Source organism: Gossypium hirsutum, chromosome A13 (assembly GCF_007990345.1).
Source record: "Gossypium hirsutum isolate 1008001.06 chromosome A13, Gossypium_hirsutum_v2.1, whole genome shotgun sequence".
NCBI classification, from domain to species: domain Eukaryota; kingdom Viridiplantae; phylum Streptophyta; class Magnoliopsida; order Malvales; family Malvaceae; genus Gossypium; species Gossypium hirsutum.
In genome coordinates this window covers 4,496,240-4,509,737 of record NC_053436.1, presented here as the reverse complement: position 1 = coordinate 4,509,737, position 13,498 = coordinate 4,496,240, and the positions used below count along the sequence as shown (strand labels likewise).

General features: G+C 33.9%; 2 protein-coding genes across 4 annotated transcripts; one reads left to right on the top strand and one right to left on the bottom strand.

The window, feature by feature from the left end:
* Positions 1-607: 607 nt before the first annotated feature.
* On the bottom strand, positions 608-2,581 carry LOC107956037 (pollen-specific leucine-rich repeat extensin-like protein 3). Its single transcript, XM_041084551.1, has one exon. It carries the CDS (start codon positions 2,522-2,524, stop codon positions 806-808), a length of 1,719 nt encoding a protein of 572 aa, XP_040940485.1. The 5' UTR covers positions 2,525-2,581; the 3' UTR covers positions 608-805.
* A 2,566-nt stretch (positions 2,582-5,147) lies between these two features.
* Positions 5,148-12,171, top strand: LOC107941114 (uncharacterized). 3 transcript variants are annotated; one of them, XR_001695549.2, is made up of 16 exons: positions 5,176-5,532; positions 5,894-6,296; positions 6,390-6,567; positions 6,658-6,797; positions 7,201-8,056; positions 8,225-8,325; positions 8,545-8,689; positions 8,769-8,837; positions 8,933-8,978; positions 9,082-9,551; positions 9,893-9,972; positions 10,467-10,602; positions 10,934-11,126; positions 11,442-11,524; positions 11,613-11,875; positions 11,967-12,171. XR_001695549.2 is itself a non-coding variant. In XM_016874642.2 (15 exons), the coding sequence occupies exons 1-15, from the start codon at positions 5,433-5,435 to the stop codon at positions 11,733-11,735; spliced, it is 3,123 nt and encodes a 1,040-aa protein (XP_016730131.1). In that variant the 5' UTR covers positions 5,148-5,432; the 3' UTR covers positions 11,736-12,171. The 3 variants fall into 3 exon arrangements, 2 of the variants coding, with proteins under 2 accessions (XP_016730131.1, XP_040940484.1); XM_016874642.2 differs by having other exon boundaries at positions 5,148-5,532; positions 11,613-12,171; XM_041084550.1 differs by lacking the exon at positions 5,176-5,532 and having other exon boundaries at positions 6,158-6,296; positions 6,374-6,567; positions 11,613-12,171.
* The last annotated feature ends 1,327 nt before the right edge of the window (positions 12,172-13,498 follow it).

The window sequence follows — 13,498 nt, the reverse complement described above, 5'->3', positions numbered from 1 at the left end:
CTAGCACTACTTCTTAAGAGCAACGTGTCTACCGATTTCACCATAGCGGCTTACTCAAAATCATAATAACTCATTTTTTAGTCAGTCGTCGAGATTGAAGGTGAAGCGGTTAATTCAATGTAAAATGTCAAATTTGTTAGGAAGCATTTAATTTTTATTGATAAATAACAACTCATTGAAATAGCAATTTAAAGGTTCAAAAGAAATCTTTAGTATTTATTGTATCATTTTATTTATTTATTATCCTTTCTATTTAATTAGGTCATGAATAGAGATTTTTTAATTTGTATTTTCCTAAAAAAGAACTCATTTATTGTAACTAAACTAACCAGACATCAAATTGGAATAAGGAGCAAAAAGTAACTAATCAAACCTACCTTCATATAAATAATAATTAAAAAGATTCGAACTAAAAAAACATGTATAAGTAACTCAAAATTAAGTGTTAGTCTTGAAGGAAAAACCTAAAATAACCCAACTTAAAAAAACAAAAATGATCCAAAAATGAAATTGATTGGATTGAAATTAATGCAACCCGAAACCAAGTCAACATGCTGATATTTGTTTTTCCAATATTAAGAAAAGATTATGAGGGAAAAGATGAAAGTTAGTAGTAATTAAGATTTATATATAAATATAAGAGCTTTCACATTGATGTTACAATTTGAATAGAAATTGCAAATGCAAGAGAACAGTGAAAAAGAAAAGGTAATGACATGAATTGTAATTTATGGCCCTTTTCTTTTTCCTTTTATACCCGAGAGTGAGAATATACAATACAAAGATGTTAAGGCTGTAGTACTATTTAGTAGCCTGGAAACATTGGTGGAGGTGGCGATTGGTATTCGAATCCTATGTTTGGTGGGAGGACAATATTTTTTGTAGGTGGTGGTGTAGACACAACAGGACGAGGAGATGGAGTTCGTGGAGGTGGAGATTGTACTGGTGGGGGTGGGGAGTAGACTGGTGGTGGTGGTGAGTAGACGGGTGGTGGTGGTGAGTGGACGGGTGGAGGTGGGGAGTGGACTGGTGGTGGTGGTGGTGAGTAGACGGGTGGTGGTGGTGAGTGGATGGGTGGGGGTGGCGAGTGGACTGGTGGTGGTGGGGAGTGGACGGGTGGGGGTGGGGAGTGGACTGGTGGTGGTGGTGGTGAGAAGACTGGTGGGGGTGGGGAGTGCACTGGTGGGGGTGGGGAGTGAACGGGTGGGGGTGGAGAGTGGACTGGTGGTGGTGGTGGTGAGAAGACTGGTGGGGGTGGTGAGTGCACTGGTGGGGGTGGGGAGTGGACCGGTGGTAGTGGTGGTGATTTAGGCTTAGAAGGTGGAGACCCTCCAGTACATTTGTCCTTGCTACAATCAACCGGGTTACTCACCACCTGTTTGCACTCTTTATCTGTCTTCTGCTTCATCCGACCAGCCACACAATTACCAGTATCATCCACCTCAATGTTCTTCCTTTCAGGTTTTGTACAAGCCATATGCTCCTCACTGAAATAGTTGTAAGAAAACTTGAAACTAGACAAGCTTGGCAACTTGCAAATATCCTCCGGCATACTCCCCGTCAACTTGTTCCCAGAAATATCCAAAACGTCAACCTTCTCCAAGCTCGAAAAGTTTGCTGGCAAGCTACCCACGAACGAGTTCTTGCTAACATCGAGAATAGTAACATTGCGAAGCAATCCAATTTCTTGAGGGAAACAACCACCGAGGTTATTGTTTGAGAAAATGATCTCGTCCAAGTTCGACATCTTGCCAATGCTACGTGGGATACATCCTTTGAACTTGTTGTTGGCGAATGTCACAACAGAGACAGACGATTTGCCGATTGTTTCAGGGATGTTGCAAGTGAAGCGATTATCGTTCAAAAACAATGCATCCAGATCCTTTTCGAAGAGCTCATGTGGTAAACAACCTTCAAAATTATTGAATCGGAGATCAATATACTTGACGCTCGGCCATGACAGTACAACTTTGGGGAAAGCCCCCACGAACCGATTGTTGCTAACATCAAATTCATGCATAAGTGTAAGCTTGGATAAGCTCTCGGGGATGATCCCGCAAAACCTATTAGAGTTTAAATGGATCAATGCAACATCGGTCAGCAACCCCAATTCCACCGGAAGGTAACCGGCGATGTCAGCATGATTAAGATCAATACCAGCCACAACTTTTAATTTGGGCTCATCCAGTGCTCGGACACAATACACTCCTTTGTAATCACACACATTGGGCCCGATCCAGTTGCTCGTGATGTTCTTGGGGTCAGAGTACATAGCCTTCTTCCATGCTTGAAGAGCAATGAAAGCCCTCCTAAGCCTTTCATTCTCGAATTTCTCTGTCGTTTTCACCGTATATTCATACCCATCAAGGAGTTCACCATTCTCACGGAGTGCCAATAGTTGACGTCGAGCGATGTAAGATTGTTCGACGTCGTTTAATGCGAAAGTGGGTGTGTATGAACAAAATAGAAAACAAGAGAAAAAAGTTAAGCAGCCGAAGGCCTGAAAACTTTGACGACTTGCCATTTTATTTATTCACCTTGGAATGCCCAAGGCTGCTTAGACAATGTTGTTGATGGAGATGTAAGACAGAGTTTATATAGAGGACGAATGGGATGTTGGGTTCTTGTTTTAGTTACCGAAAAGATTGCTGGTTCACATATAATTAGGAGTTCCGGTAATTTTACAGGTGAAACGTATCGCATGTATATAGATATAAATGCAACCACCACTCGACCGAGATTGAATTGTACTTCTACCCTTTGTTTATAATAGGTAAAATTCTGGTTTTGGTCCTCCTACTATTTTTAAAATTCTAGATTTAGTTTCTAGGCTTCAATTTAGTATAATTTGGTCATTCTATTTTTATATATATTATTAATTTGTTCAATTTTTTAGCATTGTTAATTATACTAATTAAGATTAATACTTTTTTACTTGAATTAAACTAATATATTAAATGTAATTTATTTTCAAATGATAATTGAATCATGCTTAGTATTTGGTGAATATAATTATTTTGCTTAAAATATGTCATAAGTTTTTACATTTTTTTTGTAAATTTAGAATTTAATTTTTGCGCTTTTATTTCTAGAACTTTAGTACCTCTACTTTTCGGATTTTAAAATTCAAGTATTTATACAGTTAGAATTATTTTGTTGAACATTATTTTTATTGGTTACATAGCCACCGAACAAGTACTTTTTTATTTTAAAATATTGCACCAATAAATTTAATAAAAAAATATTTGTATAGTGTTAACAAATAGATCTAAATTTAAAAATTGAAAAAATTATAATGACTAAATTTCAAATTTATTAAGAGAAAAAGCCGATAGCATATTTTAACCAATTGCTTTCTACTTGTTAACCTTAAAAACTTTTGATATTTTTGAACTCTTAATCTTTTTTGTAATATGTTATTTTTTTGTGAATTATAATAATAGGACAAAATGCAAACAACCAATGCGACTAGCGTGACTCGAATACAGACCACACTTAGGGCAGTAAATACTCTTAACCATCAACCCATCACATGAGGTTCAATAATAATATGTTATTTTATTATTAATTAATTGTATATAAAATATATGTACTGACCTTACATCAAATATTCTTTTTACATATACTAATATGTTATAACTCTGGATTTTATGATAAATTTTATTTTTCTTTATTTTTATGATTTAGATATATTATACAATATTCAAAACTTTAGTTAGATGTTATAGTTTTTAGTTAAGTTTAAAAATATACTTTTAATTGGATCAATTTTTAAGTATAAATTATTTTATATCATTTCGATTTTTGAATTTGTAATAATTTTAAGTTCAAATCATTTAAATTTGAAAGTCAAATCTTTTCAAATTTAATTATTTTAAACTAAAATTAATTTAATTTTTAATTATTTTAAAATTTAAATTAAACAAGTTGAAATTACTAATTTAAATAACTTAAATTAATTGAATAAGTTTTGGGATCGTGTCAAGATAAGAATAATCATGTCGACAAAATTTAAAAACATAGAATTTGATATTTTTTTGTGTAATGCGACTTCAACAATTATTTTTTTTAAATTCCTAAAATTATATTATATTTTTAAAATTTTAGAAAATTCAAAAAATATTTTAAAATTTTAAAAAATATTAAAAATTATAAATTTCTTTCCTGATAATTTTAAAATATTATAATTTTTTTGAATTAAAAAAATTAATTACTGACATGACATACACGTAGACGGTCATGTACATGCCATGTTAGCAAAGTTAATATCTGCTAATATTTTCCTCCATTTCGGGTTTTTTCCTCCGTCTTTCTATTATACTTAAATTTAGAATTCAGTCATTATATTTAATATAATATAATATTTTATTTTATTTTGATAATGTTATTAATTAGTCAAATAGTTAAAAATAGTTTTCGATTTAGTCTTAATTTTATTAAAATAATTGATGTTGCAATAACTTGAAAGACGTGGGTTCATGTATAATATTTTTAATTAAGGATTACAGTCATGGACAGTTTAAGTATTGCATTAAAAAGTAAAAAATTTAATAATAGTTAACGATATTAATTATTTGAACTAACTAATAACATAATAATAAAAAACTAAACTATATTAAATTAACGTATAAATATTAAATTATAAATTTATGTATAATAGAAGGATTGAAACAAAATTTTACAGAGAAAATAAATATCGAAATGAAAGGAAAAAAAACCTCCAAAATTATTATTTGGTTAGAGGCTAATTGATATTCGAGAGAAATATTACCACGGATTAATATATTATTTGATACATAGGTTTGATTTTAAGATTTATTTTGGTACTTAAGCATTTTTTTGTCTTATGTATTTGATTTTGGTTTAAATGTTCACTTTGGTACTTAAGTTTGGTTTTAATATTTAATTTAGAACTTGAATTTTTTTCTCTTCCAATTAAGTACCTATGTATTTTATTAGAGCACACATGTTAATCATTCATTGGGCCACATGATACTTTTGATTTAGGTACTGAACTGAACATCAAAGGAAAGCTCAAGTACTAAATTGAGAAAAAAAATTCAAATACTAAATTGAACATTAAAGCCAAACTTAAGCATCAAATGGTATATTAACCTTATATAACCCTACTATTCATAGCTGATTATAATCTCCATATTCATTTTCAAATTTATTTAGTTAAAAACAAATTCCAGATGCTCTAATTTTCTTGTCTGTTATTATTTTCTTTCTTTTTCGTTCGTGACTAATTCCATATTAAACCCTGCTGAAGCTAATCGAAGAAAAAAATTCAAATTATTTTCCGGTGATTATTTATTTTTCTCCATGTTAAGAAAGAATTGAAAATTCTTGAAAATCAAGGAATCGAATTCCGCGAATTGGAAAGAAAAATTGGAGGGAGAAAAAAAAAAGATCGAAAGAAAAACTGGAAAATGAAATCGATGGAGACGATACAGGATCTGATCGAAGATGCCAAAGTACGGACGGTCTGGTGGGCGTTGGCTACCTTTGTCGTAACTTACTCCTTGACTCGTAAGTTAATTAATATGATTCCAAGAATAATTATTTGCTCCGTGTTAGTTTTTTTCTTTTTAGCTTTTTGAATTTGTTGTTTAAATTGTTTGTTGTGGCGAATGCTTTATTTTTACTTCGCATGGATGCTTTATTTTCCTAGAATTGTTTCTTCTTGAAGCTTTATGGACAATTCCCGTTTAATTGGAACCAAATTTAACTCTGGATTTTCAGTTTCTATTAATTGGTTCATCTAGGGTTTTATATTAGTATCTTACGTTAGTGTGGTTTAATTTCTGCTATTAGGAATTGATCGTAAGTGATTTTTGAACTTTTACGAGTTTTTTTTCCCTGTGTTTTCTGCTTTTGTTAATGGATGTAGATACAAGTACATCGATGTGGATGAATTTACCTATAGCAATTCTTATTGTTGCTGGATTGCGAATTTTGAGTAATGAGGTTGAGTTCAAATGGAAAGTTAAATCAGTTCGTGTTCTGAGTTATTTGTCTCACTTGGAGAAGAAACAGTTGTCCGTGAATGATTCCCGTCTTTCCAGCTCACCACCTCCGCTCAAGTGGAAGCGGAAAATTGATTCTCCTATGGTGGAGGCCGCTCTCAATGAGCTTATTGATAAAATACTTAGGGATTTTGTTGTGGATTTGTGGTATTCGGAGATTACTCCAGATAGAGAGGCACCTGAGTTGATGCGAGATGTAATTTTGGATGCTATTGGTGAAATATCAGGAAGGGCGAAGGAGATAAACCTTGTTGATTTGCTAACTCGGTAGGGTTTTAGTAAGAGAAGGATTGTCAAATTGTAAATATGTTCAAAAGGTTTTAAAGCTCAAAGATTTCAAACAGTTGTCTAATTTTTCAGGGATATAGTTGATTTGATAGGAGATCACTTGGACCTTTTTAGAAGGAACCAAGCTGCAATAGGTGTTGATGTTATGGTAACATTGTCATCTGAAGAAAGGGATGAAAGACTGAAACACCATCTTATGGTTTCTGAAGAGCTTCATCCTGCACTGATTTCACCAGAGAGTGAGTACAAGGTGTGAGTGGAGTGTTCCGATGAAAACATAATTTGCCTCTGCATTTTGCTGTTTGCTTTTGTTTTATATCCTTACACTTTCATTTTTCAGGTTATTCAACGGCTTATTGGTGGAGTTTTAGCAGTAGTATTAAGACCACGAGAAGCTCAATGTCCTTTGGTTCGAACTATTGCTCGTGAGATTGTTACTTGCCTGGTTGTGCAACCTCTTTTGAATTTGGCAAACCCTGGGTAGGTTATTGAGCAATGGTTTGTTGTTTGTTTAAGTTTAAGGTAGCGAAGAATGTAGTTAATACTTCAGTTAAGACTATAGTTCTGTTTAGCAAGTTAGCCTAAACTTTTAGGTTAACAATATTGACAGTTTCTTTCCACATGTATTCTTATGTAGTCTTTATTTGATTTTTAGAAAGAGTGGAACAGTTAGAATACAGACCATCCTACATGGAATGACATTATGGAACTAGAGTGGTTTCTTGGTTAGAATCTTGCTCTTGCTCCCTGTAGGTAAAAGAAGGGAGTGTGTTTAAAATTAAAAGGTTATTCATGATTTTCCATTTGCCCTTGGTATAAGATTTGGTGCTTGCATTAAGAAATGCTTTATTCTTTTTTCTTTCCAATTATGTTTTGTTGTCAGGTGTATCAATGAAGTAATTGAATATGTTCTACTTGCCATTAATGATGGTATGATTAAGGTGGTGGAAGGTTTTGATCAGTCTTCAGTTGAAGTCCGTGGTGATGACTCTTCCTCATGCAAAATTGCGTCCTTTAATAGTCAGGGAACTGATTTGACATTGGCTAGACTTGATGATCAGAAAGAAACATATTCAGATTCTAACAGATGCGAGGAAGAATCAGTGCAGCCTCGACCAGCTGACTGGGCTCGAAAATTAGAGGCAGCAACCCAGAGAAGAACTGAAGTTCTTGCCCCTGAAAATCTTGAAAACATGTGGACAAAAGGAAGAAACTACAAAAAGAAGGAGAAAAAATATGTAAACGCAAGATTTCAAGAAGCTATTCCTAGGGGTTTTGTGACAAAGAGTGCTGTGTTGACAGGGTATTCAGGAAGTGAAATCTCTACCAACAATGTTGGAACTTCTACAGGAAGTGAAGAGAAAACTGTGATGCAGACAATGCCCGGTTTAAATCTTGATGCTCAATTATTTGATGGTAACACAGCAGGCACACAGTTGGCCTCGGAATTCAACAACTCATCGTCATTTGGAGGAGATCATCATATTAACAATTTTAATGATGCTAGTGAGCAATCTGCTGACGGAAATAAAAGTAGGCTTAAGAGATCCAGTAGTAGCTCCAATTTGAATGTTGAACCTGATACTAAGAAGGTATTTACAGGAGATATTCGAGAGCCGATTATTTCAGAGTTCTACAGCCCTGATTTTGGCAGGCATACTGAAGAATATAGGGGTAAGATTACCTCAAATACAGTACTTCGCAATGAGGAGCCACATGTTCCGAAGCTTAGGTGTCGGGTGAGCATGCCTGTGTATATTGTTGCGAGTTTTGTGAATTTGAAATTTGAACTGCCTGCTGAATCCATATTTGACGTGGGATATAAATGAAAACAGCTTCTTATGCTTGGCAGTCATAGACATTCTGTGATCTGTAATCATATTTGCTATGCCTGTCTATCTCTTCAGGTTATTGGAGCATATGTTGAAAAACTTGGATCAAAATCATTTGCAGTTTATTCAATCGCTGTGACAGATGCTGAAAACAGAACTTGGTTTGTTAAAAGAAGGTTTTTTTCTCACGCAACTTCTTATACATATTTGTGTGTGTTAAATGAGAAAGTCATTTGTTTAAGGGCCTTTTCTTAGTTAATTCCCTTAGATATTTTAAAGTCTTTATAGTTTTAAACCAGAACGTAGTCATTAGAAGAGAGCAATTGAAAGCTCTGGTAACTTGTTTTATTTTCTTCTCTAATTGTTCATTTGATTTTTTTTTTTTTAATCTTCAGATACAGGAATTTTGAACGGTTGCATCGACATCTTAAAGAAATTCCTAATTATACATTACACTTGCCTCCCAAAAGGATATTTTCGTCAAGCACCGAGGACACTTTTGTTCACCAGCGTTGCATTCAGCTTGACAAGTATCTAGAAGTAATTTACTTCCTGACCTTTCTTTATTGTAGGATGTTTACTTTTAAACCTGAGCTTCAATTAAGTTTCCTTTTTGCAGGATCTGTTGTCTATAGCTAATGTGGCTGAACAACATGAAGTGTGGGACTTTTTAAGTGTTTCCTCAAAGGTATGTATCTTGTTTGCATCAAATTGGGTGCTATTGTGTTTTTTTACGGATGAATGACATCTCATTCTATTTGTGGTTGTCATTTGGTATTGAAGAATTACTCTTTTGGAAAATCTTCATCAGTGATGAGAACCCTTGCAGGTATGTTATTTCTGTTTCTGGTTATCATGCTGTTCTTGCATACAATAACTCTTTTTATTCAGATTATTTCCCGACCATTTCTGATTCTCTTGTGTATGAACAGTCAATGTGGACGATGCTGCTGATGATATTGTACGCCAATTTAGAGGAGTATCAGATGGCGTAATGTGCAAAGCTGTTGATTTGTCTTCTCCCCCTAGTGAAGCCTCTTCTTCAGTCACTGGCAGGACCTTGTCATGGAGTGCTGATGAGATTGCTAAAGACATTTCAAGGCAAAGTAACTTGGAGACAGTGCATAGTGCTTCTGATAACGAAGAAGGTGATAAAGATAGTAGCCATGGTCATGAGGATGATAGATCTGGTTCCCAAGGCCATGGTTGGCATCCAGACTTTGAGTTGAACACAAGTTTGCCTCCAAGGGTGATAGAGCATAGTGGAGAGTCTGGTAATTTAGTCTCTGAGAAACATAATTTAGGTGTTAAAACTGAATTGCTTGGCCAGCAAGGTTCTCCTGCAATAAAATTCCCCACAACCTCAAGCCATATGGAGGATCCAGTTGGAATGCCCCCGGAGGTATCATTCTTTATCTCAATTGTTTTCTTGTGAGAGTACTCTTCTAAACTGAGAACTTTTGCAACTTGGTCAATAAAATTTTGGATTGCATTCATAAGAATCTCAACCAAAAGTGAGTATCATTACAAGGAAAATAAGTTTCTTTGTTGGTTGCACCTATTCTCTAGCTACCGCAACCTTTCATTTGGTGTCTATCTGGCTGTGGCCCATTGCTATTGTTAGTGATCTTTTGGTTGAATAGTTTCAGCTTATTTAAGCTTACACCATTTTTGAAGATCTCTTTTCTTTTTTTTTTCTTTCACTTGTAATATTTGAATGTTCACAATTGATTTTTTTTGCAGTGGGCACCTCCTAACATGAGCGTGCCTTTGCTGAATCTAGTTGATAATGTGTTTCAGCTTAAGAGGAGAGGCTGGCTAAGGTGAGCTAATTTTTCCTCATTTCCATAATTGTAGATTAATTAATTGCTAAAATGCCATATTCTACCATTTGGTAATTATAAAGATCATCCTAAAAATAATATTGTACCTGGACTTTGGTGTTTCTAATGTTTGTTTCCCTAGCATAAGATTGGTTGATGTGGTGAGCTGATTACCCATCTCAGAACTAACAATTACTACATCTTTTCTGTTCTATCTTTTATGAGAAGTTAGTCTTGCGTCTTATAACTACTTTGTCTGTTCTGAAACAGGCTGCATGATAAAACACTAACTTTGCATGGGTTTAGAGGCATTAGTCTGCTGCCATTGTTTAGTTATACTTCAAGCTTTTTCCTGGTTTCCTTTTAGCTAGTGGCAACTGTCTAGTCTTGCAGACCATGTGGTCCTGTTTAACTTTAATTGCGTGCTATGATGTTATAAAATTACCTATTTTCAGAATAATTTGGCATAAACGTGCATTTTTTCATTGATGCAGAAGACAGGTCTTCTGGATATCTAAGCAAATATTACAGCTGGTGATGGAGGATGCCATCGATGACTGGCTTTTGAGGCAGATTTATTGGCTTCGGAGGGAGGACACTATTGCACTAGGGATTCGATGGATTCAAGATGTAAGAGTTGAACAAATTTGAGACAGTTTAACTTTGAGTGTTGTCTGGTTCAGCATTTGATGCTGTAAAAGCACGAGTTTTTTCATTAAGAGCTGCTTCTACTTGCATATGAACTTTTAGATGGCTCTGTTTCTTAAAGCCCTAGGTATACTGATTGGTTGGGCTACTTTGGTCTCTCAATGAGAACTTCACAGGCTGAGGCTTAGCTGTCAGCAGTAGCCCAATCTTGAGAACAATGATTAATTTGTTTCTCAGTAGTTAACCTAGTAAAAAGTCTCTTGAAGAGCCATGCACATATATTCTTTTTCTTTTAATAACCTCTTTTGCCCAGATTCTGTGGCCAGGTGGTACATTCTTTTCAAAAGCAGGGAATATTCAGGGAAAATTCGAGAATACTCAGCCTAACCAGACACCTTCGCAGAACTTCAGCCAATTTGGTGGGGGTAATGTCAATAAACCAGGGTCCTTTGAGGAACAACTTGAGGCAGCTCGTAGAGCAAGCAACATTAAAAAGATGCTTTTTGGTGAGACTTTTTTCTTTGTTTTTGTCAGATCATAGTGGTGACCTGCCGTGACTTTTGGATCTGTGGTTCACATGCTTGCAATTCTCATATGAGCATTGCTTCGAATGATCCAATTCCTTGGTCCAGAGTTGAATGATTATATTTCTAATGACAATTTCTGAAGTCCTTTTGGGTCTAGGTTACCGTGGTCCATAACATGTTTATTGAGATTATTTTTATATTGTGAAATTTGTTGAGCATGTTTCATATATGTTTTCCCTGGAGCTAGAACTTGATTATTGGTGAAAACCACTAAACGGTTAATAATTTTGTCAGATGGAGCTCCGACAGCCTTAGTTAGCTTAATCGGGCACAAGCAATACAGACGATGTGCAAGAGACATATATTTTTTCACTCAGGTTGAGTTGCTATTTTCTAACATGATGTTGATGTTTTTCCTAATTTCTTCACTTTCTGGTTGTATTGACTTTGTCATTATGAATGCAGTCAACTATATGTGTGAAGCAACTTGCTTACGCGATATTAGAACTTGTAATCATATCAGTTTTCCCTGAGCTGCGGGATCTTGTGGTGGATCTTCATGGAAAGAAACATATTAAAGTTGCATAGGAAGTTACGGTTTCTATTTCTGTGAAGGAAGTCTGCTGTTGTCTCAATTACATCCATGGAAGCTTAGAAAATGAAGAACGATGTAGTCAACCAGCACCATTGGCTTTGCCTGTGACATTCACTACTATACCAAATTACTAGTAAGCAGTGCTATATATATATATATATGAATGTTTTTGTTTTGTTGGGTTTTAGGAAATTTTCATTTAATCTCACATTCTAAATGTACAGGAATGTAGATTTAGTCTGTATAGAATGTTATATACATGGGCTTACTCAGTCGGCAATCAGCAGCCTGCCTGTTGGAATTTTGTGTTGATTTGTATTTTGGACATTTGAGAAACAAAGTCGGTGATATTCATTATTCTTTCCTAACCACGACCAGTGGTTTTGGAAAATTTTCTATTATTAGTGGAGCTCAAAATGAAACGACGAATTACTTTGTGAATAGTTGGTATAGGTATATATAGCTATATTTGATTTGTTCATTTATAGACGTATGTTCAAGGTTGATATTTTTACTATAGATACTTAAAAATATATCTCCTTCATTTTCATTTTTTTTTTGTTTTTTAACTCTTTATTCACTACCAAAGCATCGTATTGAAAGATCGTTAGAAAAAAACTAAAATAAAAGATAAGTAGAATATTTTAAAAATAACAAAAGTAAAATTTATAAAATGTTAGCTATCATAACAAAATTAAGCCTAAAATATGTTCACCAACATCTTCGTTGATTGTTGGTTAATATGTTGTTTATGATGTGCAAATATGTTTGTTAATAGACAAATGGAGTTTTAATTGAATGGCGTATAAATTAGGTTTGAATTGAGCTCTAACATATTTATTAATAAACAAATTGAGTTTTAATTAAACCAACATGATAAATAATAAATAGTCAATGTTGAAATCATTTTTTTAAAAAAACGAGAATTGACTTTTTAAAACGAAAGTTTGGAATCATCACCGATCCTTTTTGATGAGGTGTGATCGAGTCACCTCAAAACGTGGTCGTTTTTCAATGAACAGATTGATTTATCAAAACAACTATTTTGGTCTGCGAAAATTGAAAAAATGGGTTTGAGTGTCGATTACGTGCGAGGAAGGGTTATCACCTTCGTCACGCCCAAATTTGGTACCTAATTGATTATTCAGTGTCTTAATGTCGAAAATTAAAAATTTGACAAGAGTTTAAAATACGATCCCCTTAGTGTTAATGTTTTTTTAAAGTATTTGGATGAATTAAAACGTATGTTAAGGACCATTTCACCTCAAGGTAAAATGTTATATCCAGTACGTTAGAATACAACACCTCGACCCTCGAGTATGAGCTTGCCTTCTATTTCATTTAAAACTCATGTATTTAAATTTTAAAAAGGATATTTGAATATTTAAATCAAACAGAAAATCGAAACCCAGTACGTTAGGGTACGACTACTCGAATTTCTAAATACGGAATGTTGCCTTTATTTTATTTAAAACTCATGTATTTTAATTTAAAAGGATAATCGGTTACTTAGATCAAACGAAAAACCAAAACCCAATACGTTAGGACACGATTTCTTGAATTTTCAAGTACCAAATATTACCTTTACTTGAAAAATTCAGACAAAAATAATAATAAATAAACAAAAATGGAATAACAAAGAAAATTCGAATGAAAATTTAATTTAAATCGGAAGTGGGTAAATAAACACATGTACAATAAAATATTGAATGAAATAGTTTAAAAATAAGACGGATAATAAAAATAATAGTAATAA

Bases quoted from the DNA above. Each gene is read 5' to 3' on its own strand.
- LOC107956037 (XM_041084551.1), bottom strand. From the start codon at position 2,524: ATGGCAAGTCGTCAAAGTTTTCAGGCCTTCGGCTGCTTAACTTTTTTC.
- LOC107941114 (XM_016874642.2), top strand. From the start codon at position 5,433: ATGAAATCGATGGAGACGATACAGGATCTGATCGAAGATGCCAAAGTA. The intron at 5,533-5,893 runs GTAAGTTAATTA...TAATGGATGTAG, and splicing joins CGTAACTTACTCCTTGACTC to ATACAAGTACATCGATGTGG. The intron at 9,973-10,466 runs GTGAGCTAATTT...TCATTGATGCAG, and splicing joins AAGAGGAGAGGCTGGCTAAG to AAGACAGGTCTTCTGGATAT.